General features: G+C 43.6%; 1 protein-coding gene across 1 annotated transcript; it reads left to right on the top strand.

Moving 5' to 3' along the window:
• The first annotated feature begins 319 nt into the window (after positions 1–319).
• Positions 320–24,546, top strand: ldlrad2 (low density lipoprotein receptor class A domain containing 2). Its single transcript, XM_024802613.2, has 5 exons — positions 320–567; positions 5,803–6,294; positions 17,558–17,707; positions 17,850–17,990; positions 19,340–24,546. The coding sequence occupies exons 1-5, from the start codon at positions 483–485 to the stop codon at positions 19,618–19,620; spliced, it is 1,149 nt and encodes a 382-aa protein (XP_024658381.1). The 5' UTR covers positions 320–482; the 3' UTR covers positions 19,621–24,546.
• The last annotated feature ends 1,254 nt before the right edge of the window (positions 24,547–25,800 follow it).

The raw sequence follows: 25,800 nt of genomic DNA, 5'->3' as shown, positions 1-25,800 counted from the left end.
CATAACTGTACTGACTTAGCCTTAAACCAGAGAAGCAGCTAAAAGCACCCAAGGAAGAAGGAGAGTTCAGCTAACTAAATGAAGTTTACATCAAGTGAGTGGACCTTTATTTTGAACAAAGACTGTGTGTGTGTGTGTGTGTGTGTGTGTGTGTGTGTGTGTGTGTGTGTGTGTGTGTGTGTGTGTGTGTGTGTGTGTGTGTGTGTGTGTGTGTGTGTGTGCGCGCGCGCGCCCCTTCCCTAACTTGAAGGCTGATTGGTTGGGTGTTGTCAAGGAGATGACTGGACACGAGAGGATAAGGTTCAACTCGAATAACAAAGTAACAGAAGAGAGCAGCACACCGCTAAACAGACAGTCACACTCTTGCATGCTGCACTTTCTATTTTGGACAAATGTGACAAATTTAGGTTAAAGTGACTCTGTTAACCTGTGAACTGACTGAACCCTCCTCTGCTTTTCACGTTCGTATCCCAGTTTGGATAATGGAGAGCTGCAATCAGCGGGTGTTCACACTGCTGCTCCTGCTGCGCTGCTTCATGAGTCTCTCCACCTCGTCCATCGACACCAGTAAGTTTTTAACACCCGGATACAACTGTGTGAAATACTCCACAAACTCAACTAAAAGAGGCTTGGTGCACGTGTGTGTGCTGTATTTCTCTGTGCACAACGCTCTGATTGCGCTAAATATGTGAGAGTCAAAGTAACAAAACAAAGACATGCAATCATTTTTAAAATCTCTGTGTGTGTGTTAACAAGGTTTTTCCAAAGACACCAGCAACACATTTCAAATAAACCAGGCCAAGTTTATTTGTTAGTATTTCTACTAATTACTTCAAAAACATGAGAGGCTGAGACGTTCTAGTGCTTCAGTGTGTGCTCAGGCTGTACTGCTGTCCATAAAGTAGAAATCACTGACTAGGCTCAGGAACACTGACCCTGTATATCACACACGTTTTGCCTTCTACATAACTTCTGTTGAACTAAAGGTCTATGAAGACAGTGCCCAACAAAATTCGGCTTGTAATCACAAACAAGTGTCACAGTCCACCGTGTCCATTTCACAGTTTGCCTGTCCAAAGCCTGAAACGTCCCGCATGCAGAAGTTGCATTACTAGAAGGGGGAGATAATATATTTATAATATATATAAGTCGGTAGGAGGGATGGGTACCGTTATCCGGTGCCATGATGGCACCGGTTCTGACATAAACGGTAGTAACCAGACCGAAAAGCAGCGCACATTTCGGTGCTTTATTTCGGTGCTTTTTTTCCCTGAGCTGTGATACACTTCTAGCCAATCATTTTACGTTTCCGAGGATAGTAGGCGGGCCCAGGTACGTGCGTTCTTTTAGAGCAGAGCTACAGATTAAAAATGCCCAAGGCGAAGTGATCAAAGTCTGGCTGTACTTCACAGCAAAATATGCAAACTCAGCAGCAACAAGTGCTTTAAGCTGATACTGTGATACTGTCAAAGGAGGTAACACCTCGAATCTGATGAAACACCTGGCGACGCATAGCGTTTTTTTTAAAAGCCGAGAAATGCGCCGTATTTGATAGCTTGCTGCGAGACCTCACACCGAGCACATCTACTGCGGGTGTGGTGCCTGTTATCGGACCCGGAGTTAGCAACATCCCCCAAGAACCCGAAGAGGAGAGTCCTGGCCCCTAGCCCTGCCAGTGTAGCAGAAATGATGAGGATGATGATGCAGCAGCCGTTCTTCTCTGCGTCAGTAGCTTCATGTTGTTCGTGTGTAATTTACGTTGAGTAGGCTAACCACGTTATTACATTAATGCATGTAAGGTGAACTAGCAAACATCATCATAGCTACATGCAGCTGTCTTCTTGTTTGATGGCAGATACTCCCTTCACCCTGGCCAAAAAGGCTAAAATGACCAAAGAAAAAGTGGGAAACAGTTAAACATGAGAGGTTTTTGGACAAAGTTGGTGTTTTTTCCATTGTTTAAGCACTGCTTCCAGCCAAGAGTGATGCCATATATGCCCCATAGCTGCAGAAAAGGCTAACATTGTTATCTTTTTACAAAAAAACAGCTGAACATGAGAGGTTTTTGGACCAATTTTGTGTTCTCCATTCTTTAAGCACCGGCACCGTTTCAAAAGTACCGATTTGGCACCGGTATCGGATAAAACCTAAACGATACCCATCCCTAGTCGGTAGTGAGATAAACATGTATGATGTACACTCCATAGTCCTTCATCACTAGAAACAATTAAGCTAGGCTGCTAACATGTATTTGCTTGTAAATGTGTTCTGTGTCTTAATAAATTAATTATTGTACATGAAATATACAGATGGGAGCCAAATTCAAGAGCAAACCTAGACCAGACCTCTAAAGTAAGGAGATGTGATGGCTGATGTTGTTATACCTAAGGGTTTGTCTTACTTATGCTCACACCATATGAGACCAAATATTTTAATTGTGGGAGAAATTTAAAAGGTCAAAGTGGGACATGACCAGTAGCGTGATGGAGAATGACCGAGCTAAGATCCTGTGGGACTTCCAGATACAGAAGAATTGGTTCTTATACAGGACTTTTCTACTCTGAGCACTCTATACAACTCGTTCATTCACCCAATCACGCAAGCTAAGTTGTTAAGTGCTCCCTATCTAACATTCACACTCAGAGAGCAACATGGGAACCACTAACCTTCCAGTTAGTAGCTGACCTGCTCTACCACCTGAGCTACAACCACCCCGGACAAAATGGTGGTGGCTAACCAACCAGACATAGTGGTGGTGGACCAACTGAAGAAGACGGCCGTAGTGATAGATGTAGCAATACTGAATGACGGCAACATCAGGAAGTAGTAACACGAGAAGCTGGAGAAATACCAAGGGCTCTAGAAGATGTGGAGGATGAAGGTAGCAGTGGTGGCAATCGGAGCGCTTGGTGCAGTGACTCCCAAGCAAGGCGAATGGCTCCAGCAGATTACAGGAACAACATCAACAACATTGTCGAAGACCCAAGCTTGCAGCATGAAAAACAAAAGTTTGATGCTGATGCTTTGGTGCCTGCTTCCTGAACTGACACTGGGAGCTGGTTCCACCACAGGTGATGGTCCTGGTTGAAGATTCACTGAACTCAGAGTGCCTCCACACTCACCAGAATTCAGTCTAATAGAAAATATTCAGATTTGGTGGAATGGGAGATTTTGAACACACACAGTGGGATGCCTTCTACATCCGGGTGTCCCCAAACCACCACCCACCTGCTCTTGGATAAAGGACTTCTTGGTCAACAGACCCCAGCCGGTGAAGCTCGGCCCTCACCTCTCTTCCCCTCACACTCTCAGTCCTGAAACTGGGAAAATGGTGTGCATCAAACAACCTGACACTTAACGTCACCAAGACCAAGGAACTCATCCTGCACTTCAGGTGGAACAGAACTGCCTCTGCCCCCCTGCACATCAACGGAGAAAGTGTAGAGCGAGTGGAGTCCTTCAAATTCCTTGGCGTCCACATCTCTGCAGACCTCTCCTGGTCAACTAACACCACGGCGCTAGTCAAGATGGCCCAGCAGCGGCTACACATCCTAAGGGTGCTTGCACAAAAAGTAATCAGTTCTCTGCCTGTCTGTCTCTGTCATCCAGTACTGTACTGTGTATTTATATTTATATTAAGTGTATAGTTAAATTATTGTATAGTCTTTATAATGTGCTAAGGTACCCATGCACTTTTCTAGAGCTGTTTCTAATCTTCTTATACTATGTATAATGACAATAAAGGCTTTCAATTTAATTAAATAGTGTCGCTAACAAAGTGGCCAGTGAGTGTATTTCTGTTGTTTGTATGTGTTCTTGAGTGCTTGTACAGCTTAGGCACTGGACAAGCACTGTTGACTGGTTGTTGGTTGCTCCAGTCTGCAGGCCAAATATCCTTGAGCAAATTACTAACCCTAAGTTGCTCTCCAAAGCATCCATCAGTGTATGAGTGTGTGTGAATATTACGTAGAGAGAAAAAGTGCATGTTGTCTAAAACACTGAGTGCTCTGGGAGAGTAGAAAAGGACTATATAAGAATGGGTCAAATGACCTTTTTTAACCTCTAGGAACTCATGAAAGCTGTCCAAGAAAAAAAACAATTACTAAACTACAAAGGTTATCAAATCAAATCTAAATATAACCTGTGAGCATTGTGAATAACCCCTCGTCTGTCAGCTCAACAAATAGACTTAATTTACAATACATTTTTAAGAGATGAATTGAATTTTCAACCTGCAAAATTCTTTAGTGAGGCCTCTGTACCTTCTGGTCACCCGTGCATTGGATGTTATCCTCTCCAGGTCTTGTATTTACTTAGGCCATGTGGAGGGGATGAGCTGTTTCCCACCAACAGGGGCTCATGTGCCCTAGGACATTCAAGTTGCCATGGAAACAAAGCTAATAAACTTCAGGGGTGGTCATAAATTTCCTCATTATTTGGCCTGTGGCCCAGAGGGAAGGGGCCATGGGTGACAGTGTGGAGGCTGCCGGAGCCTGCTTTTAGATAAGCTGCGTCTTAGACGTTGGTCCCACGGTAGATTTAGCAGACCAGGTCTACAATGTTATGATATGTGTGTCCTCCGAGGATCTGCTCTTCAGATGTGGTTTAACTAACTCTGACCTATCAGGCTAAAATGGTCCTGTTCCTTGTCAGCCAGCTATTTTTCTGCCAAGGGTGTTGTTTTGACCTCCTTGGCATTTTAATAATTCTGTAACTCTGTTAAATTAAAACCACATTATGTTATTTTTCATGACTTTTGTTTAAATGGGCTTATTTAGCAAATATTGAATTTTTGGGTGTATGGGATCAAAAGGAAAAAAGTCACGACAACTTCTACCTAGAACCACCATTTAAACCTGTCCTGCATGAATTATGACACCATCAATCAGGATTTGAAAAAAGATTTTTGAGCTTAATTTTTTTTTAATTTACTTTTCAAAGAGTTTTTTTTACAAGTACACTGGCTGACCAGTGGGTGGCAGGGTATGGAGTGACACATCAGTGTGTAGTGATTTATGTGCAAGTATACCATCAACACTGACACAAATACAAGAAAACCACCTATAAATACCTGTCTACTGTAGTGAGCACTGTGTGTGAAAGGGTTAATGTAACACCAGACTGGTTAGCACACATTTTGTGCGCACATTTTGAGTTGAAGATTGATAAAAACATCCCAGAGCTAGCCAGAGATGACTGAAAAACATGGTAGCACCAGAGATACTCTGCATAGACCCAATAAGGAAGAAAAAAAAACAGAAAAGAAGAAGGAATTCAAATTTTAGTCAAGTGTAAACCAAAAAGCTGGTATCTTGGGTTGGTAATTGTGAACAAAATGGTATTCAGGTGGAAGCCTTCATCTCGTTTGCAAATCCATATCTGTGCTGATGTGCAAACGTTAGTTTCATTTTTTTTTAAAAAAGACACTACTGAATTCTTTTGGTTTGTAAGAACATTAAACAATGAAGTCAGAGTTGCACAGTTTACAGAGAATGGGAACGCGAAAATATTCAGCAAGCTGAAATTTGTTGGCTGACGTTACACGACAATAGCTTTAAAATGAAAGGAAGGCAACATAAACTCAAACAACCATAATGGTTCGAAATACTTTAAAATACTGTGAAAAAACAAAAAAAAAAAACAAAAGCAACACAACTCAAAAACACAGAGTGTGTTCAGGTTAGCCCATTTTTAATAAAGAGAAATTGATCAAAGTAACCTTTTAAAAAAATCTGTAACAACCTTGCTTTGACTGTGTAATATGTGGGAAGTTAGTCTCTTGTTTTTTTTCTTCCCTGTCAGTGAATGTGGTAGATTTCTGTGGCCAGACAATCCAAGGTGACGGTATGATCATCAACTCACACCAGGAATCCAAGAAGTACTACTTTGTGATCATGGGGACTGATTGCCACCTGACAATGCAGGCCAGCTCTCCCAAAGACAAGGTCCAGTTCCATTTCCGCTTCTTCCTGGTTTACAGCTTGCTTAGAGTGGCCCCCCTGAGTCCTGCGCCTGTCTTGCCAGAGTCTCTGTCCCCCCACGGTTCTGCCCCTCTCAGCCCCAGATCGCAGTCTACCTCTGGTGAAAACTCAGAAGATCCGTGTCATGCCGGCTCTTACGTTCAGTTCTATGATGGTCGGGACACAACCTCGCCTCTCTTGGGGCCTCCTCTTTGTGGGAAGAGCCCACCCCGACCAGTGCTGTCCACAGGAAACTACCTGACCCTGAGGCTGGTGACCAGGGGGACTCAGCCTCGAGTTGACTTTGTGGGGGACTTCACCTCCTTCAGACTGGGTAAGAAAAACACGGTAAAGGTTATGAAAATGTGTTTGAAAGTCAGTCTTTAGCTAAGAAACAGGAGACCTTTAATCAAACACATACTTTAGGAAAGTTCTGCTTTGTTTTACTTCAAATTCAAATTCAAATTTTATTTGTCACGTACACAGTCATACACAGTACGATATGTAGTGAAATGCTTGGACAACTGCTCGTGACCTAAAGAAAACAAAAAAGGAAAAGGCTATGAATAAGATAGGAAATAAATATGAAAAATTAAAAAGGGTAAATTTAACTAGGAAGGAATAAAATATAAATTAAGGTTAAAAATGAAATAACTGTACAACACAAATTAGAATGAAGGGTAAATTTAACTGGGAAAGAATGAGATAAAATATATAAATTAAAGTTGAAAATAAAATAACTGTACAACAAAATACACAATATATAACTATATAAGAATGTATGAAGAAATATAAATAAATATATACACAATAACAGCAGCTGTACAAGTATTAACTGGAAATGAAGAATATAATGTCCAGTGTTGTGCAATCCACATTACTTGAAGGTCAGCTGAAGTTAAAAGCGATGACAGAAGAAGCTTATAAGAAACTGGAATAACACGTCTTGTATTTTAATGTAACATTTTATTTTGCAGATACAAAATGTCACTGGAGATTTAACAGGATAGACAGATGCTGCATCATTTAAAGTCAGTGTTAATTTAATTTGAGAAGTAGCGCTGGGGGCTTTTGGCCTACTACTCCTTGCAGAAACTCTCTAAATCCTTTAGGTGTCGTTGCTGCAACTTGGCAACTCAAAACGGGAGCTCTGTCCACAGATTTCCTACAGGACTGAGGTCTGGAGACTGGCTAGGTCACTCCTGCAACTTGTGCAGGTCTGCAGGGTTGTCACTGACAGCTCTTTGATTTTACCCATAGTAGTGCTGAGGTTGGAATGGAGAAAATCGGTTCTGTGAGCAGGTGTGATTTCTTTTTTTTTGCCTGTCCAGTTTGGTTCCTTAGCCATCAGAATTGATATCTGAAAGCCAACAAAGGCACCCAATGGATTTACTTTTCCAAGTGGATCATCACGGCCTTGCCGTTTTAGTCCATTTGATCAACCCTTGTTGTTATTATTTATTTTATTTTATTTTCAGTTGTTACAGACGGGACAGACATGGCTGGGGGATAGGAAAGGAAGAAAGAGAGATGAAGGAACAGAAAAACAGAGGGGAAGAGGGACAGTGAGAAAGTAAACTTAAAAAGAAAAAAAATCTCCCAGATCACCTGTTGAGAGAAAAAAAAGAAAAAAAGAGAAAACAAGCAAAAAAAAGAGAGCAACATAATAAGTGTAAATAACAGTAAATACTAAATATTAAATGTTTTTGTGCAGCACGCAGGACCGACAGCACACAGTGTGCTTTGAGGTAGCAGCCAAGAAAAGTGTAGCTTGTCTGAACACCCGTGTGGATCAGTGCGCTTGTTTTCAAAAGGTTTCTCCATGTAATGATCTGCTAGAGGGTGTAGGGAGCCATAGCCCTGTCCCCCAGGGCATGAAGCATGCATGGAGGAGATCCAGGCCCCAGACATCCAGAGGCTCCAGAGTGCGAGAGCCCAAGGAGGTCCACTTTAAGGGCAACCATGCCACCCTCCTGAGAAGATTTGAGGAGAGCCCCAGACGAGAGAACTCCCAGCAGCCACAGAGCAGAAGCCAGAGGGAGCTGCAGTGGCGTGCCCGCGGGCTCTGCCGGCAGCCAGCTGTGCCAGAGTGAACCGAGCCGTAGGCCCAGAGGCCGGAGGGCCCCCCAATCCCCGGAAGAGGCCTGACCAAGCCATGGGCACCAGGACCCGCCAAGCGGCCACCAGGAGTGAGCCGGTACATACATGAGCGCCCAGCCCTGGACACCACCTAGACCCAGGAGATGTAACCCTTTCCCCTGAGGTGGAGACAAGCATACCGCTCCCGGCTCTGCAGCAGCCGGGAGGCCCTGCATCACAGACCCCAATTGGACGGCCAACTCCTCCTCCCAGCCTCTGCGTCCCAATGGCTAACAGAGAACAGGGGGGTGTGAAGACCCCATACCTCCCTCCTCCCACTCATGTGTAGTGTTGCTGCGTGCTGTTCCCAAGTGCATTTAAAACACGGGAGGGCATGGTGCTGCTGGCAAAGAACAGCAGGTGTCAGCACGGCCCCTCTCGAGAACCCTCAATGTCTACATGCATTTAAAATCAAGAGGCGGCCACCAGCACCAGAGGTGAGGTTCAATACACAGACCGTCCCCCACCCCCAAGCCCCTATATGTGTGTGTTATGAGAGTGTGAGTAATGCGGATGTCTAGGTTGTGGAATAAAATTGAGGCGCAGGCGGCCAGAAGGGGACAGAGGGGACACAGCAGGTGTGATTTCTAGACATGAAGAGCTGAGATCAGGAGTAGCTGTAATTGATTTACTGATTTGTTCCTATGTATGTGCCATTGTAATGTATGGGCACAGCCAGTCTGTGGGCTGATATTTGGTGAAAGAAAAGAGAGAGACTGGTCATTTCTGTTTAAAACTTACAAATTCAACAGGGCATCAGGAGTATTCCCCCCAGTGCACACTGCTGAATAGTGCAAAAGTTCATATTTAAATTCTTAAACAGTGATGTAGATTGTATTCAGAGTAGTTGTAAAAGCAATGAGAAGTCTTTTGTTTTAATATTAGTTGTTGGCAGATCACTGGAAATAGACCAACGTTTTTTAGGGTTTGCCAAGTTTTCCACTCAGGCCTTTTATATAAGTGCTGTTTTGTTTCTTTGGGGATATTTATTTGATATCTCCCTTTGAGGTAGCAGCAAGGGATCAATTCATTATCCCGCCTCACTGTATCTGCAGCTAGACTTTGTGACTCTGTGTCAGCAATACGTGGAGGCTTTACATTTGCAGATTTCTGTTTGCCATACCTCAGGAAGGCCAGAAAGTAATTTCTTCAAATTTGGTAGATATATTCATTCTTGTCCTTACCACATCTTCCATTATAAAATGGACCAGAACCAGAACACAGGGCATCTTTCTTCAGGAGACAGCACTTTGATTTCTTGTCAAGCTGAGTTTGTTGTCGCTTGTTCAGGTGTTTATTGTGTCTTTCAGTTTCCACATAACACTGAGTAGAGATGTGAAAACAGATTATTTTGCTCAGTGTACATTGGTGCTGTTTGTGGTAAAAGAACGTCTTCGGTATGGTTTGAAGTTTGAAAAAGTTTTGTGTCTAACATTAGTTTTGTGTCATGCAGCAGACACGTAGATTTATATTTAAAAACAAATCATCTGTATACTTTTGTGCACGTGGCTTAATAAGTTCATCTGCATGTTTTCAGTGGGAGAAACGTTTTGTCATCATCCAAGTGACTTCCTAAACGTAAAGAGCAGTGTGTGAGTGATACACTGTGGCTGTGGTTTCATGGTCAGAGTAAGGTTACACCAGGTGGAGCAGAGAAACATGTGAATTTAGATGATGATGCTGAGATTCATTGACTGAATTCCACCATCATATCAACTTTATACCACCTAGAAAAACAGACAGCATAAACAGTGTGCTGTCAGTGTGGAGGATGGAAATCAGCCAGGACAACTCAGGAAACATCTGCTCACATCTGGTTGATTTAAGTTGTGTACATCCACAAAGAGCAGCAGGTCAGCTGATCACAGCCTGTACACTAAGAAAATCTACTGCAGCTCTTAGTAGAAATTATTGAGAGTTATGATTATTTTCCCCACACTGAGCCACTAAGACCAATTATAGGGTTCCACACCCGCTGAATCCACTTTAACCTCTGACTGTACACATTTTCTGTTTTGTTTTGGGGGGGTTTCAGTTTCACAAAAATAGAAACATCCTCAAAAGAGGGTTTAAATTTATTGATGTCTTTATTATCCAGGTGAGTAAATCCCAAAAAGTTTATTCTGTTCATCTGGACGTAGCATTTTCAGTGGGAGAAATGTTTGCTCATCATCAGGTGACTTCTTCAGTCTCACCTGACTGCAGGTTTCAACCTTATAAACAGGACATCTGCATAATGACTGAAACCAGTACCACTGAAGGAACACTGATCATTAATATGCAAATTCTCATGACTATATATCAACAACCACTGGTGTCTGTGAAGGTTCTCAGTCATCCAGGTCATCGTAGTCAAAGGAGCTTGCAAAGAAAAGCGTCTGGACTTCTTTAAGTTGCTTGAAGACGTTTCACCTCTCATCCAAGAAGCTTCTTCAGTTCTAAGGTCAAATGGTGGAGAGTCCCAGATATAAACCTAGTGGGAGTTTCCCCCCACAGAGGGACAAAAGGACCCCCTGATGATCCTCTAATCGCCTGAGCCAAGGTGTGAAACTGGGTGTGGGTCCCAATCAGCCAGAGTTTCGGGTGAGTTCATTGTGAAACCTGGCCCCACCTTATCAAATCAAATCAAATCACTTTTTATTGTCACATCACATGTGCAGGTACATTGGTACAGCACATGTGAGTGAAATTCTTGTGTGCGAGCTTCACAAGCAACAGAGTTGTGCAAAATACAATAATGTAAACAAGCAAAATACAAGAATGGCTACATCTGAAACTAATAAATATATGTACAATATATAATAGTATATGCATTTCTGGATGTGTATACTAAATATTTTTCTACGTGTGTGTGTGTGTGTGTGTGTGTGTGTGTGTGTGTGTGTGTGTGTGTGTGTGTGTGTGTGTGTGTGTGTGTGTGTACACATATTTTACAAATTAAATAGAGTAAACAATAAATAAAATATATAAAATATACAGAGTTGAATATGTGCAAAACAAGTGGCATTTATATACAGTGTGGAGTGCATAATGTTGAAGTTCCAGTAGTGAAGCTGAGGTGTCTATGACGTGTTCAGCAGTCTGATGGCCTGATGGAAAAAGCTGTCTCTCAGTCTGCTGGTACGGGGCCGGATGCTGCAGAACCTCCTTCCTGATGGAAGCAGTCTGAACAGTTTATGGCTGGGGTGACTGGAGTCCTTGATGATCCTCCCCGCTTTCCTCAGGCACCGCTTCCTGTAGATGTCTTGGAGGGAGGGAAGCTCACCTCCAATTATCCGTTCAGAGCACCGCACTACTCGCTGGAGAGCTTTGCAGTTGTAGGCGGTGCTGTTGCCATACCAGGTGGTGATGCATCCAGTGAGGATGCTCTCAATGGCACAGTGATAGAAGGTCCTGAGGATGCGGGGGCTCATGCCGAATCTTTTCAGTCTCCTGAGAAAGAAGAGGCGCTGCTGCGCCTTCTTCACTGTTTTGTTTGTGTGTACTGACCACGTAAGATCCTCAGCCAGATGTACTCCAAGGAACCGGAAGCTGCTCACTCTCTCCACAGCAGCGCCGTTGATGGTGATGGGGGTGTGTACTTCTCTGCACCTCCGGAAGTCCACTATCAACTCCTTTGTCTTTGCGACGTTGAGGGTGAGATGGTTGTCTTGACACCAGTGGGTCAGGGCGCTGACCTCCTCCCTGTAAGCCGTCTCATCACCATTGGTGATAAGACCCACCACTGTAGTGTCGTCCGCAAACTTCACAATGATGTTGGAGCTGTTAGTGGCTGTGCAGTCGTAGGTGTAGAGTGAGTACAGGAGAGGGCTCAGTACACACCCCTGTGGAGCACCAGTGTTCAGTGTGACGGGGGATGAGGTGATGCTGCCCAGTCTGACCACTTGGCGTCTGTCAGACAGGAAGCTAAGGATCCAGCTGCAGAGGGAGCTGCTCAGTCCTAGATCCTGCAGTTTCCTGTCCAGCTTCGAGGGAACGATGGTATTGAATGCTGAGCTGTAATCTACAAACAGCATCCTCACATACGTGTCTCTCTTCTCCAGGTGTGACAGGGCAGTGTGTAGTGTCAGGGCTATGGCATCATCAGTGGACCTGTTGTGGAGGTATGCAAACTGTAGAGGGTCCAGTGAGTCGGGTAGTGCAGAGCAGATGAAGTCCCTGACCAGCTTCTCGAAGCATTTGCTTACGATGGGGGTCAGGGCTACAGGTCGGCAGTCGTTCAATGAGGAGATGGTGGAGAATTTGGGTACAGGGACGACGGTGGCCATTTTGAAGCAGGCTGGGACTACAGACAGAGAGAGGGAAAGGTTGAAGATGTGCGTGAACACTCCAGCCAGCTGAGCCGCGCATGACCTGAGGACGCGGCCGGGAATCCCGTCCGGACCAGTAGCTTTGCGTGCGTTCACCTTCCTGAAGCACTTCCGCACATCCTCCTCAGACACAGTGTGCGCACTGACGTCATCCGCGGTGCGCACACTGTCCGGTCTCATGGTGTTCGCTGTGTCGAATCTAGCGTAGAATACGTTTAGATCCTCACACAGAGAGGCCGTGGTCTGCGGTGTGCTGGTTTTCCCTCTAAAGTCTGCGATCATGTTTAGTCCCTGCCACATACTCCGAGGGTTGTTAAACTGTTGCTCCACCCTGTCCCTGTACTCACGTTTGGCTGCTTTGATCGTCTTCCGGAGTTGGTAATGTGCGTGTTTGTAGTCCGATGTGTATCATGCAAATTCCTGAGATCAGATGGCCCTTTAGATGCAGATGGACAGCTGAGTCTTGTCCTGTGGAGGTGGCTTCTCTATGTTGTGCCATGCACTTGTGAAGTTTGCACTTTCCATCTGCATCTAAAGGTCAAAGGTCACTCTTTCAAGGATGCCAATGTTCACATTTTGGACAGAGAGGACAGATGGTTTGAAAGAGGAGTGAAAGAAGCATCTATGTCCACTGTGAGCGACCATCTTTGAACAGAGGCGGGGGTTTACGACACCAACTCTCTGCCATCTATAATCCAGTTTTGAGATCCTTCCCAGACGCCTTACCGCCCACTCACATCCTGGGCCATCTGACCTCAGGAATTCGCATGATAAGGTGGGGCCAGGTTTCACAATGAACTCACCCGAAACTCTGGCTGATTGGGACCCACACCCAGTTTCACACCTTGGCTCAGGCGATTAGAGGATCATCAGGGGGTCCTTTTGTCCCTCTGTGGGGGGTCACTCCCACTAGGTTTATATCTGGGACTCTCCACCATTTGACCTTAGAACTGAAGAAGCTTCTCGGATGAGAGGTGAAACGTCTTCAAGCAACTTAAAGAAGTCCAGACGCTTTTCTTTGAAAGCTCCTTTGACAACAACCACTGATCAATGATCCTTGAGTCATGATCAGTGACCATGGGAAACCTAGTCATTGATCCACTCTTTGTGGATGTACACGACTTAAATCAATGTGGAAATCAATTTACTGACTGGTGGAATTCAGTCAGTGAATCTTAGCATCATCAGCAAAATTCACATGAATCGCTGCTACACTTGATGTAACCTTACTCTGACCATGAAACTACAGCCATAGTGTATCAGTCACACACTGTTCTTTACTTTAAACCCATCACACTACAACTAACTAACCTGTTTATCCTGCAGAGGATTTTAATGCAGCCTTTGAATAACACACTTAGTTTGACTCAGTTTGTTTTGCAGCATGTTTCTCAATGTGATAAAACATAATGTCACATAGACTTAATATCTGATTAAAAACACGAGGACCTACATGGAAGCTTTAAATTCCCAGTCTATCAAGCAATACTGAGCATCCTTCCCTTTAAATCCAAGCTCTCTTCTTCCTCTCCTGTCCTTCTGTCTTAGTCTTTGGCCATGGAGAAAGACATTACCATATGGCCAGAGGGTGCCTCTCAGCAGCTGCAGGACTGTTTTGACAGGACTAACTGGGATATCTTTGAACATCAGGAATTCAATTCAATTTTATTTACACAGCGCCAAATCACAACAACAGTCGCCACAAGGCACTTTATACTGTAAGGTAGACCCTACAATAATACATAGAGAGAATAACCCAACAATCATATGACCCCCTATGAGCAGCACTTTGGCAACAGTGGGAAGGAAAAACTCCCTTTTAACAGGAAGAAACCTCCGGCAGAACCAGGCTCAGAGAGGGGCGGGGCCATCTGCTGTGATTGGTTGGGGTGAGAGAAGGAAGACAGGATAAAGACATGCTGTGGAAGAGAGACAGAGATTAATAACAGATATGATTCAATGCAGAGAGGTCTGTTAACACATAGTGAGTGAGAAAGGTGACTGGAAAGGAAAAACTCAGTGCATCATGGGAATCCCCGGCAGCCTATGTCTATTGCAGCATAACTAAGGGAGGATTCAGGGTCACCTGGTCCAGCCCTAACTATATGCTTTAGCAAAAAGGAAAGTTTGAAGCCTAATCTTGAAAGTAGAGATAGTGTCTGTCTCCCGAATCCAAACTGGAAGCTGGTTCCACAGAAGAGGGGCCTGAAAACTGAAGGCTCTGCCTCCCATTCTACTTTTAAATACTCTAGGAACAACAAGTAGGCCTACAGAGCGAGAGCGAAGTGCTCTAATAAGGTGATATGGTACTACAAGGTCATTGAGATAAGATGGGGCCTGATTATTTAAGGCCTTGTATGTGAGGAGCAGGATTTTGAATTCTGGATTTAACAGGAAGCCAAAACAGGAGAAATCTGCTCTCTCTTTCTAGTCCCTGTCAGGACTCTTGCTGCAGCATTTTGGATCAGCTGAAGGCTTTTCGGGGAGTTTTTAGGACTTCCTGATAATAATGAATTACAGTCGTCCAGCCTGGAAGTAATAAATGCATGAACTAGTTTTTCAGCGTCACTCTGAGACAGGATATTTCTAACTTTAGAGATGTTGCACAACTGGAAGAAAGCAGTCTTACATATTTGTTTAATATGTGCGTTGAAGGACATGTCCTGGTCAAAAATGACTCCAAGGTTCCTCACAGCGTTACTGGAGGCCAAGGTAATGCCATCCAGAGTAAGAATCTGGTTAGATACCATATTTCTAAGCTTTTCAGGGCCGAGTACAATAACCTCAGTTTGATCTGAATCAAGAAGCAGAAAGTTAGCGGCCATCCAGGTCTTTATGTCTTTAAGACATTCCTGCAGTTTAACTCATTGGTGTGTGTTATCTGGCTTCATGGACAGATAGAGCTGGGTGTCATCAGCATAGCAGTGTAAATGTATGCTATGTCTTCTAATGATGCTGCATAAGGGAAGCATGTATAATGTAAACAGAATTGGTCCTAGCACTGAACCCTGTGGAACTCCATAATTAACCTCAGTGTGTGAAGAGGACTCTCCATTTACATGCACAAACTGGAGTCTATTAGATAGATATGATACAAACCACTGCAGCACAGTACCTGTAATACCTACAGCATGTTCTAATCGCTCTAATAGGATATTATGGTCGACAGTATCGAACGCTGCACTGAGGTCTAGCAGGACAAGCACAGAGATGAGTCCACTGTCAGAGGCCATAAGAAGATCATTTGTAACCTTCACTAAAGCTGTTTCTGTGCTGTGATGAGCTCTGAAACCTGACTGAAACTCTTCAAATAAACCTCTGCAGATGATCTGTTAGCTGTTTGACAACTACTCTTTCAAGGATGTTTGATATGAAAGGAAGGTTGGAGATTGGCCTATAATTAGCTAAGACTGCTGGGTCTAGAGATGCTTTTTGAGTAAAGGTTTACTCCATGCTGCCGTAACACACCTGGAGCTATGTGTGGATGCTTTTCATGGATTACTGCTAAGCTTTTAACACCATTCTTCCACACAAACTGGTGGTTAAGCTACAGGACCTGGGGCTTCCATACAGCACCTGCATGTGGCTCAACAGCTTCCTCTCAGGCTGTAGACAGAGAGTGAGAGTTGGCCATCACACATCCTCAGCCCTGAGCCTCAGCACTGGCTCACAGAGACTGCTGGTGTCCTTCTACAGAGCCACCAACAGACACAGACCTATTGCATATGCATCTGGTACACTAGCTGCACCGTGGCTCAGAGAAAAGCACTCCAAAGGATCATTAACACCACCCAAAGGATCACTAGCTGCCCTCTCCCCACACTGGAAGATCTACACAATACCCACCGTCTTAAAAAAGCTGCTGCTACTAAAAAATGTCCATCACGCCACTCTTGAATTGATCTATGCGCTGACTGAAGCATGTATGTGGGAATGTATGTGAATGTGTGCTCATACTACTTTTATTAGCACTTTAAGTGTTTTATTTATTGATTTTATTGTTTTATTTATACTTTCACATTTTTATTTTTTATGCACTGATCGGGGACCACTTATAATGTGGTTGTACCTGTGACAATGACAATAAAGACATTCTGATTCTGATCTTTGAGTGAAGTTAGCTCTCTTTCATTTCTCTCCCTGTCAAATATGGCAGCTGGACCTTTAGCTGCAACACACTGAGGCTATGTCCACACATCATTTTCTCTCCATTTTGGCCTCCCACACTGAGACAGCGTTTTCCTCAAGGGAAAAACGCAGCGTTTTGAAAACGCTCTCGAAAACGCTGCCCCGGCGCAGTGTGGACACTAGAAAGCGCAGACTTTCTAAAACGATGACACATTTTAGTCATGTGATGCAGTCATGTGACCACTTAAAAAAAGATAGTGGAGTGCATTACAGCAGTTGTTTTGATTGCTCTCAATTTTGACAGCCCTAAAAAAGATTATTATCAGTTTGTACATGCTCCAGATAGCTTTACTTCAAATTCTTTCATTCCTACTCGCTTTTGCACCTGTGGACGCACAACTCTGTGAAAATGACTGAAAACGCTAGTGTGGACGCGGAGCGTTTTCAGACGAAAACGCCGTTTTCAAATCTATCTAGGCTAGTGTGAACGTAGCCTGAGAGACAAACTGCACACACACAGTTTGTGTTTGTTGAGTTGATAGAAACGCTGTGTTAGAAATTACCTCACACTTAAAAAGTATTACTCTCTTTATGTTGGCTCCTCTTCTGTAGGGCTAGCTAGATGCTGAAGTACCACAGCTTACAGACAGTTGCAGTCGTTCTAGTGCTGTGGCATAAACCAAACAAATTTGGCAAAATTCTAATCGGTTTGATGTTTGACGCATTCAACTCAAATCCATCAAACCAAAAGTAACAAGCCTGTCAGGGCGTAAAAGTAAAAAGCAGTCAGGAAATAAACTTCTCAAGTAAAGTACAGATACATGTTCTTAGGTAGAGTAAGGAAGTATTTGTACTTCGTACTTCCCACCTCTGACCGTACCTACCATACCTATTTTCTGTACAAGGTAGAAATCCATTGCATGCACTGAATGTGTGTGTCAGTATTCAGTGGCAGTAGTCTACCCACTACCAAAGTAATCCCTCTTTTTCACTTTCTTTGTTGTCTTCTTCTTCCTTCAGGTTTTAATCAATCAGATTGCAGCAATGAGCCTTACTTCACTTGCAGGAATGGAAAGTGCATCCCTCTGAGTTTGGTGTGTGATGAAAAAGGCATTGATAACTGTGGGGATGGAAGTGACCTGGAGGAAAACCTCACCACAGGCTGCAAAGGTCAGTTAGGCTGATACTTACTTAATTAGGAAATTTGAGGATTTTGGAATACTGTAAACAGTTTAAGAAATGTATTGTAAAGCTTACCAGTGAAACACCATTTGTAATATTTAATAGCTGACCCAAATCTGTCCTTCTTCAGAAGGTCAAATTTTACCTCCTGAACCTTCACCAGCAATAGCAACCCCTCCTCATCCCTTTCTGAGTCCACCCACTGTGCCCTTCCTGACACGTATGAACTGTGGTGCGCCGATTGGTCCTCCCAATCCTGAGTCGGTAGCAGGTACGTAAACTTGCAAAGACAGTGCTTACACCCTGCAGTCAGTTGGCTGCTAAATAACAAAATTCAGTTGCACTCAAGAGTAGTCCAATAAAATTTCTTCAGTCATTGTTTCCCAGAAGATCATTATCAGATGTGATGTGGCCAGTAGGGGTGACTGTGGAGGTGTCAGACTGTTTGAAAGCCTCGTTACAATTCTGGCACAATTGCTTTAAATGCTGCAGCTTTTACAAAGCCTCGCTTTGCCCAGCGCTACAGAGCTCTATCTAGAGGAGCAGACTGCTTGCTTTCAGTGGTCAGAATTTCATTCATGTGCTTAATTTATTGTGGAGAAGTAAGTTATAGCAAATATCTACAGAGCAACATAATCATAGTCAAAGTGACCATTCAGTTGAAATAGTGGAGGGTTTTTTTAAAATATATTTTGGCCCTTTGTTCATATTCAGATATATTTTTAAGGAACTCTCTGCAGCAGGAACATAAAGAGAGGCTCTGAAGTGCTGATGGATGGTCAGGCAATCTGTGGTTTATGACTTTTTGTCACCGTTTGTTTGGTAGAGAACTCAATCGCAGGACTCAGAAGCTTAGGGAGAAGATGAAGGGTTTATTTGTGATATTGCACCAGGTGAAGATATATAAATATATACAATGGGATAAGAAAACACAGGGCTCGAGGGAGTCCAAGGCTGAGGGAAAGGTCTGAGGCAGGCACCAACATTAGTTCTTCTTTACTCCGTCCGTGACTCACTCAAGCAGTCTGATCTAAAACGCTCACCGTCACTCACACACATCCACAGAGTTCAAAGCGACAGGGGACACAGGCAGGGGATCTGGGAAGCCTGTACACAGGGGAAAATACGTCAGGGAGAAACTCTGAGAAATCTCAAGGAAAAGATGCTCAAGTGGCTGGGCTACACTGACACTATTCAGTACAACGATCCAGCGAGGAAGCAGTCGCCTGCCATCTTAAGTAGTCTGCCAGGTAATCACTCACAATGAGAAGCCAGAGTAGGATTAGCATGAATGAGCAACAGGTGTGCGTTGAAGGTGGGTGCAGAGGTGGGGGAGCAAGGTCCAGCTCTGCCCTGGTGGGAGAGGCGAAGGCAAAAAAAAACACACCACACCGGATCCTGAGATTCGTGACACTTTTTTTATGAATGGATGATCAATGGGCAGGACATTTCAAAGTCCATGGACCCTGTTGGGTATCACTGAATTGTTGACTATTGTTTTTTTGTGAGGTGGAGCTTCCCCACCACACACATAAATGAATGTACTTTTTCACTGCTGCTGTTTATTTAATTATGACTGTCATTTCCGATACAAATAACTATACTTTGTTTTAACTCTAGACTCCCCTGCCTCTTTGTCCCTGTTGGTTCTCTACATCATCATGGGCATGGTGACAGGTGGCATAGTGCTCTGCTGGTGCTTCTGGTCACCTGGCTGCTTCATGTGGCGAGTTAGCGCCTGTCGCTTCTTACCCTGCTGCAACTCAGCCTGTGCCTCATGCCAGTTGTGCACTCACAGCTGTATCCGCAATAAGGAGCACCGACCGGGAAAAGTCACTCCACACACACATGCCAGTGGCACACCGATGGGGACCGCGGTGGTTACTACAGCAGGTGTGTAAAGCAGCAGGACTGTCCAACAGGTCACGATTGGTACACAGAGATATGGCATGGACATGAATCATGAAGGCTGAGTGGTGTGTGACGATGTGTGAGACTCTGGCATGGACAGATCTGATGGAGTCGATTAAATGTGTTTTAAATGTAATCACACAGGTGGTGTTGTTTATGTTACTATGAGAAGATAAAGCAGGATAGAATTTATATCTGCAATTTAGTATGAAAGTATGTGATCAGTGTTTAGTCATATACATGCTATTTTCACTCTGTCTTTGAAGTAACTGTTTAGTCATGCTGTGAAAATATACCACATGTCCACAAAGTATGCTGAGGTCATATACTGAAGAAACAGCAGTGGAGTGGCCCACCTGGTGACAACAGCTGTTTGTCCCTTTGAAAAATTCACTTTTCACTCTCCATGCTGACATACTGTGGGGGAACATAACTAATCCATCCCCTGATAAATTTGTAATGTTTCTCAGTTCCAAAGAAATGAACAGTCTCTAATAAAACCCAGAAAACCACATAACAAACGCTATAAATTGATTTGGATTTCATTAAGTGAAATTCGTGGTGAACCTGTCCAATGCAGCCAGAATACTGCTTCTCACAGATTGGTTGTGCGCCCATGTACCACACAGATCCTAACCAGTCAATGAATTAATCAATCAGAGACTGCTAACCTCAACTCATTATTTGTATAAAGCACTTCTGTCTGCAGAACCAGTTCCTTCATTCCGACCTATCGACCACAAAGGGTAAGACCAAATAGCTGATAAAGGAAGTCAGGGACACAATTGTAGACCTGCACAAGGCTTGAATGGCCTATAAAACCATCAGCAAGTACTAAGTCCTGTTTCTCTTGGGAATCAAATAAGGAAAATTGTGTTCGTTAAGTTAGTTCTTTGATGTAACAATGCTTCTTGGCAATAAATCTAATAACTCTAAAAGGCTGTGTGTATGATGCCACATTTTTAAGGAAACAGCATTTGTATTTGTGTTGTCTCTTTATTTTGAACATGTTAAAATAGTATAACAACATCAACAACAGAGAAAAAGGAGACAAACAAACAAAGAAAAACAAAAGCAAAACAAAACAATAATAATTAGAAATTATAAATAATATGTTTAAAAAGCAGCTGGAAGAAGTGTAAGCTTATTTAATCCCACCCCTTCTCCCTCCTTTAGTAACTAATAGGCTACACCTTTTCTCCCTGTCCATTGTAAATTCTTCCGTACAATTTGTTACGTGTATTTGCTTTTATAACTGTAGTAACACGTCAAAAGGCTACTTTTACATTTACAGATATATATACTTATGTAAACATACTTGTGCACCCACACATACACATCCCTGTTGTGAAACTAATGGGGGAGAACACCAGATCAGAGCCTTTCCTCCTCCCTGCACTTTGCAAAAACCATAGTTTTGAACCTCTGTTTAAACTGAGTCATGCTTCAGTTCTTCACTCAGTCTGTTCCACAGCTTTATTCCACACACAGAGATGCAAAAGCCTTTAAGTGTTGTTTGAACACAGGGATGTTTTACATTTATTTCCCCCCCTAACTGTATCCCTCTACTCTTTTAGAAAACATTTTGAGAATATTGTCAGGAAGTGGGCTGTTTATTGCTTTATATATAATTTGTACAGTGAGAAAATGAACCGGATCAGTGAATTCTATAACCAGTATTATGGATTATCCTTATGGCCCTTTTTGCAAAATGAATATTGATGATAGCAAAAACTTAAAAGCACCAAACAGCTTATTCAGCTATTGTCTCCTATTTGGTCTCTTTTCATTGGTCTGGATGGTTGAAGTCTGAAAAGAAAAAAAGAGACTCCACGTGCTCCCAGTACCTGCGTTTGGTATCTCTCATCGCACGCTGCATGCCATATGAGCCGCTCAAATCGCCAGTGGTGAGACCCACGTTGTAGGAGGCGGTCCTGGCGTTCATTGCAGTGCGGATCGATCTGTCCACCCACGGTTTCTGGTTCGGGAATGTGGTGACTCTCGCAGTGGGGATAATCTCCTCCGCTAGCATATTGACGAAGCATACTGCTACTTCCGTAAACTCGTTGATGTCGACTGGGGCATGCTCTGAACATGTCCCAGTCGACATTGTTGAGTGCGTCCTGCAGCGTAGCTTCTGATTGGGCAGACCAACGTTTCACCTCCCTCGTGGTTACTTCTTCCCTCCGTATGTTTTGTTTATACTGGGGAATGAGGAAGATGGCGTTCAAAACGTTCCAGTGCAAATGCCCCTGACAGTGAAGGGCAGTCACGGCAGGCCTCCAGCAGCCCTCTGACACTGGAGAATGGCTCTGTGCAGTCTGTTCAGGATTGTCTGGATAGAGAGCCATCGGCCACATCATCCTGGAAGCCCTGATTACCAATTTGAAGATTGGCTATGGTTCCTAAATGCTGATAGGTGTGGAAATGGGATTCTTATGTTGTTGTCTTCTTTGGACACCAGGGGCCCGTTCTTCGTACGTCGCTTACTACATCCAAGATCAAATGACACATCCAAGATCAAATCATCGCGCTAACCGTGAGCTCGCTAATCCGGTTCCCCGAACACACCTGCTGTTGACGATTACTACAGCTGGACGCAGGAATGTGACATCACTGGGTGTCGTAAAAGGGGCTACGCATCGATAGTAGAAACATTGATCGGCAACCCGCTGATTGGTCGGCGAAAATGTCGAAGGGGCGTGCTCGGTATTTTTCGGCAGCAGAGCAAGAACTCTTGAGTGAGGGATTTCAGGAGTTTCAGAGTTTAATTAAAACGCAAGAGAACACTGCAAAGGCTGCAAAAGCAAGGAGAGAGGGCTGGCAGGAAGTTGCTGACAAATCAAACTCGTAGGTAATTTAATAATAATAATAATAATGGATTGGATTTATATAGCGCTTTCCAAGGCACCCAAAGCGCTTTACGATACCACTATTCATTCACTCTCACATTCACACACTGGTGGAGGCAGCTACGGTTGTAGCCACAGCTGCCCTGGGGCAGACTGACAGAAGCCAGGCTGCCATATCGCGCCATCGGCCCCTCTGGCCAACACCAGTAGGCGGTAGGGTAGATCTATCATATGACACTATATTGTCCAATATCATATGGCATTATATTATATTATAATATGTTATATTATATCCCCTTTCACATTAGAGCCACAACAGGACCCACAAGAAAATGGGAACAAGTAAAAGTGGAATACAGGAGTATTCTACAGAATGGTAATATTTATCTCTTAGATTGCTTTGCGTCTCTTGGCAAGGTAATACTGGCCTGTAATACTCTGTTAGTTTGTTCATCACAGCAACCAAGAAAAGGGCAGAGCAAACAAAGACAGGTGGTGGTCCTGCACCCCCTCGTCAACAAGTTGGTTAAGTAAATAATACCCTCACGGGAATATCGATATCTCTCTATGAGCACACTGTCGCACTGAGCTAAAGGATCCTGTCTGTCCCGCAATATACGCTGAATTCTGAGGACTCTCCTTATCAATCTTGCACCTTCCGCAATGGGTTGGTCGCGTATACGGACAGGACATGGCTGCGACAGGCTTCCCAAATCCACCTTCGCTTTTATAGCCGTGGTCTCTCATCTTGATTACACGAAGTAATTTACAATTACTACTCTGAAATATGAATTACATCTGTAATAATCACATACATGTAATAGAATGTTAATAGTACATTTCCCTTTTTTAGGAAATGACCTGTATGTATCTGTGTGACATCAATAAAAGGATCAAGTGCTGCATTATCTTTAGTTACATTGATGTTATTTATTTATGGTGAAACAGTGGAAAAATATCGCTGTTGCTTTCGTATAAATGAAGCGGACATACCTGCGTGGCCGCGATCTAATCCTGTTTACATAAAGTAAACCTGCTCCCGAGCAGGTTTACGCTTACGGCTCTGTTGCTATGACAGCAAGTCCCGGATGAGCTTCGGGGAACCGACTGATCCAGGATCACGCGAAATCGTCAACAATCTAATCCGGCTAACTTACTTAGCGAGGTACGAAGAACGGGCCCCTGGGCCCTATTTCAGGAAGCCGGTTTAGAAAACTCAGAGTGAAAAACGATACTCAGGGTTGAGTAACCCCGAACTGTCCAACTCGGAATATTCGGTTTCAGAAAGGCTGATAACAATTAGTTCAGTCAACGCGGAGTTGCTTTAACCCCAAGTTAAGCGCGCGCACGAGGATACATAAAGCCCTGATTAGTGGAGCACAGATTAAGCGAGTCACCATGGAGACGGAGGGAAAGAAGGCGCGGTCAATGTATTTTACAGCGCTTGAGGCTGAAATTCTGATGGCAGCATATGCCGATAACATGCAAATTTTGCGGAAAAAAAGTAACACAGCCTCAGCTGCAAAAGAAAGGGAGCATGCATGGCAAAACATAGCCGACAGAGTCAATGCGTGAGTGTCAATTTAAACATTGATCTAGGGATTTCCACCCATTTAACACGTTATTTTATTATATTTTATTTTTTATTTCATACATTTGATTTTGTGATGTGAGCGCAGGTGCAACCCAACAGGCCCCAAACGTTCCTGGCAGCAAGTAAAAATGAAATATAAAAATATAGTCCAAACAGGTAAGGTGTAATTGTATTATGAGCCATAGTGCTTGGTCTGTTTGTCCGATGTAAATCAATTGCAGTTAGAGGCTACATTAATTTCCCCTCTGTAAGCACTTATTGAAATTATCTGAGCACATTACAAGTACATATTTGCTTACTCTGTATGCTCAAATGTGACCCGTTATAGCCAACAGAAAAAAAGCGGAGGCCCGAAAAACAGGTGGGGGTCCTCCACCACCACCACTCACAGAGGCTGAGCAGTTGGCTTCCACATTTGTGATAATGTTGGCAGCATCACATATGATCTTCACAGTGCAGAGAACACAAATTAGCATCCATTATTATAGTGAAATAATTTGTTAGTTTGAAATGCTACAGGGAACTATGTACCTGTACATTAATGCTGTGGAAAGACTTCCTGTTCACATAGTCTCCTTCATTTACTGAAGGAGCAATGATTGGAATGTGAGTGCCATCTATACAGCCAATCACGCCTGGGAACCGTGAAAATAAATGTAAAATTTAAGTAGTAGTTCAAATATCACCACATCATGAATTAAGTTTCGTTCATCCTGATACCTGCAATTTTGTGGCATCCCTCTTTGATAAATCTTGTGGGTCTATGACCGGGGAACACCACAAACGAGTACAGGAGACGTTTCAGTGCAACTGTAACAACCTGACTGCCCGACAGACGGTAGCCTTGGAAACGTGCTCAGCGTCACCAATATTATACAGAAAGCTCCCGTTTGCAAAAAACCGAAGTGCAATACAAATAATATGTACAGAACTGAGAGCATGTCCGCGATGTGTCACATGAGCAATATTAGGCCTGAGGATGTTATTCAAATAAATTATAGATTGTGCTGAAAAACGGTAACGTTCACACAGGAAATCATCAGGAAATGATAAAATGTCCGAACGCGCTCTAATCACTCTCTCCCGGCGGAGAGCTCTGCGGAGAATTTGGGCTTCAACATCTACTGGCTCTTCAAGGAAGGAGCACGCCATGTCTGACACTTCCTACAGTCAGGTTTCCGACAAAGAGGCGGAGAACGTCAGGGTTAGTTGTAGTAAACCTGCTAGGGGGCAGGTTAGCTTCACGGAGTGTGTCGTCATAGTAACTCACTCAGAATTAATCTAAACTCGCTTTGTGAAACCGAAAACCCAGAGTTTCCGTTAACTCAGGGTGTACTTACTCAGAGTTTGCACTAAACTGGCTTCCTGAAATAGGGCCCTGCTTCACAGTCTGTCTCTGACATCCCCCATTATATGGAAGTTGAACTTCATTTTGGAGATGGTTCTAGGGATCATTCCAAATAATGCTGCAATTTGGTTTTGTGGAACACCAGCTTGAACTTGTCCAATGACAGGGCCCTATCCAGTCAAAGATGGGACAGACGGACAAACACCAGCTGACCACTTTAGCAGGGTTCATGTTTGAATGTTGCAGGCATCAATCAGGCACCTGACTGTCAGCACCTGTGATACCAGCAGCTCAAAACAAGGCTCATTAGCAGAATAGGTTGTTTGGGATTGACAGGGAAGATTTGTAAGTTTTGCATGAGTGTGACCCACATACT

This window comes from Maylandia zebra, linkage group LG5 (genome assembly GCF_041146795.1).
Source record: "Maylandia zebra isolate NMK-2024a linkage group LG5, Mzebra_GT3a, whole genome shotgun sequence".
Classification (NCBI taxonomy): domain Eukaryota; kingdom Metazoa; phylum Chordata; class Actinopteri; order Cichliformes; family Cichlidae; genus Maylandia; species Maylandia zebra.
This window is presented reverse-complemented; position numbering and strand designations above follow the sequence as displayed.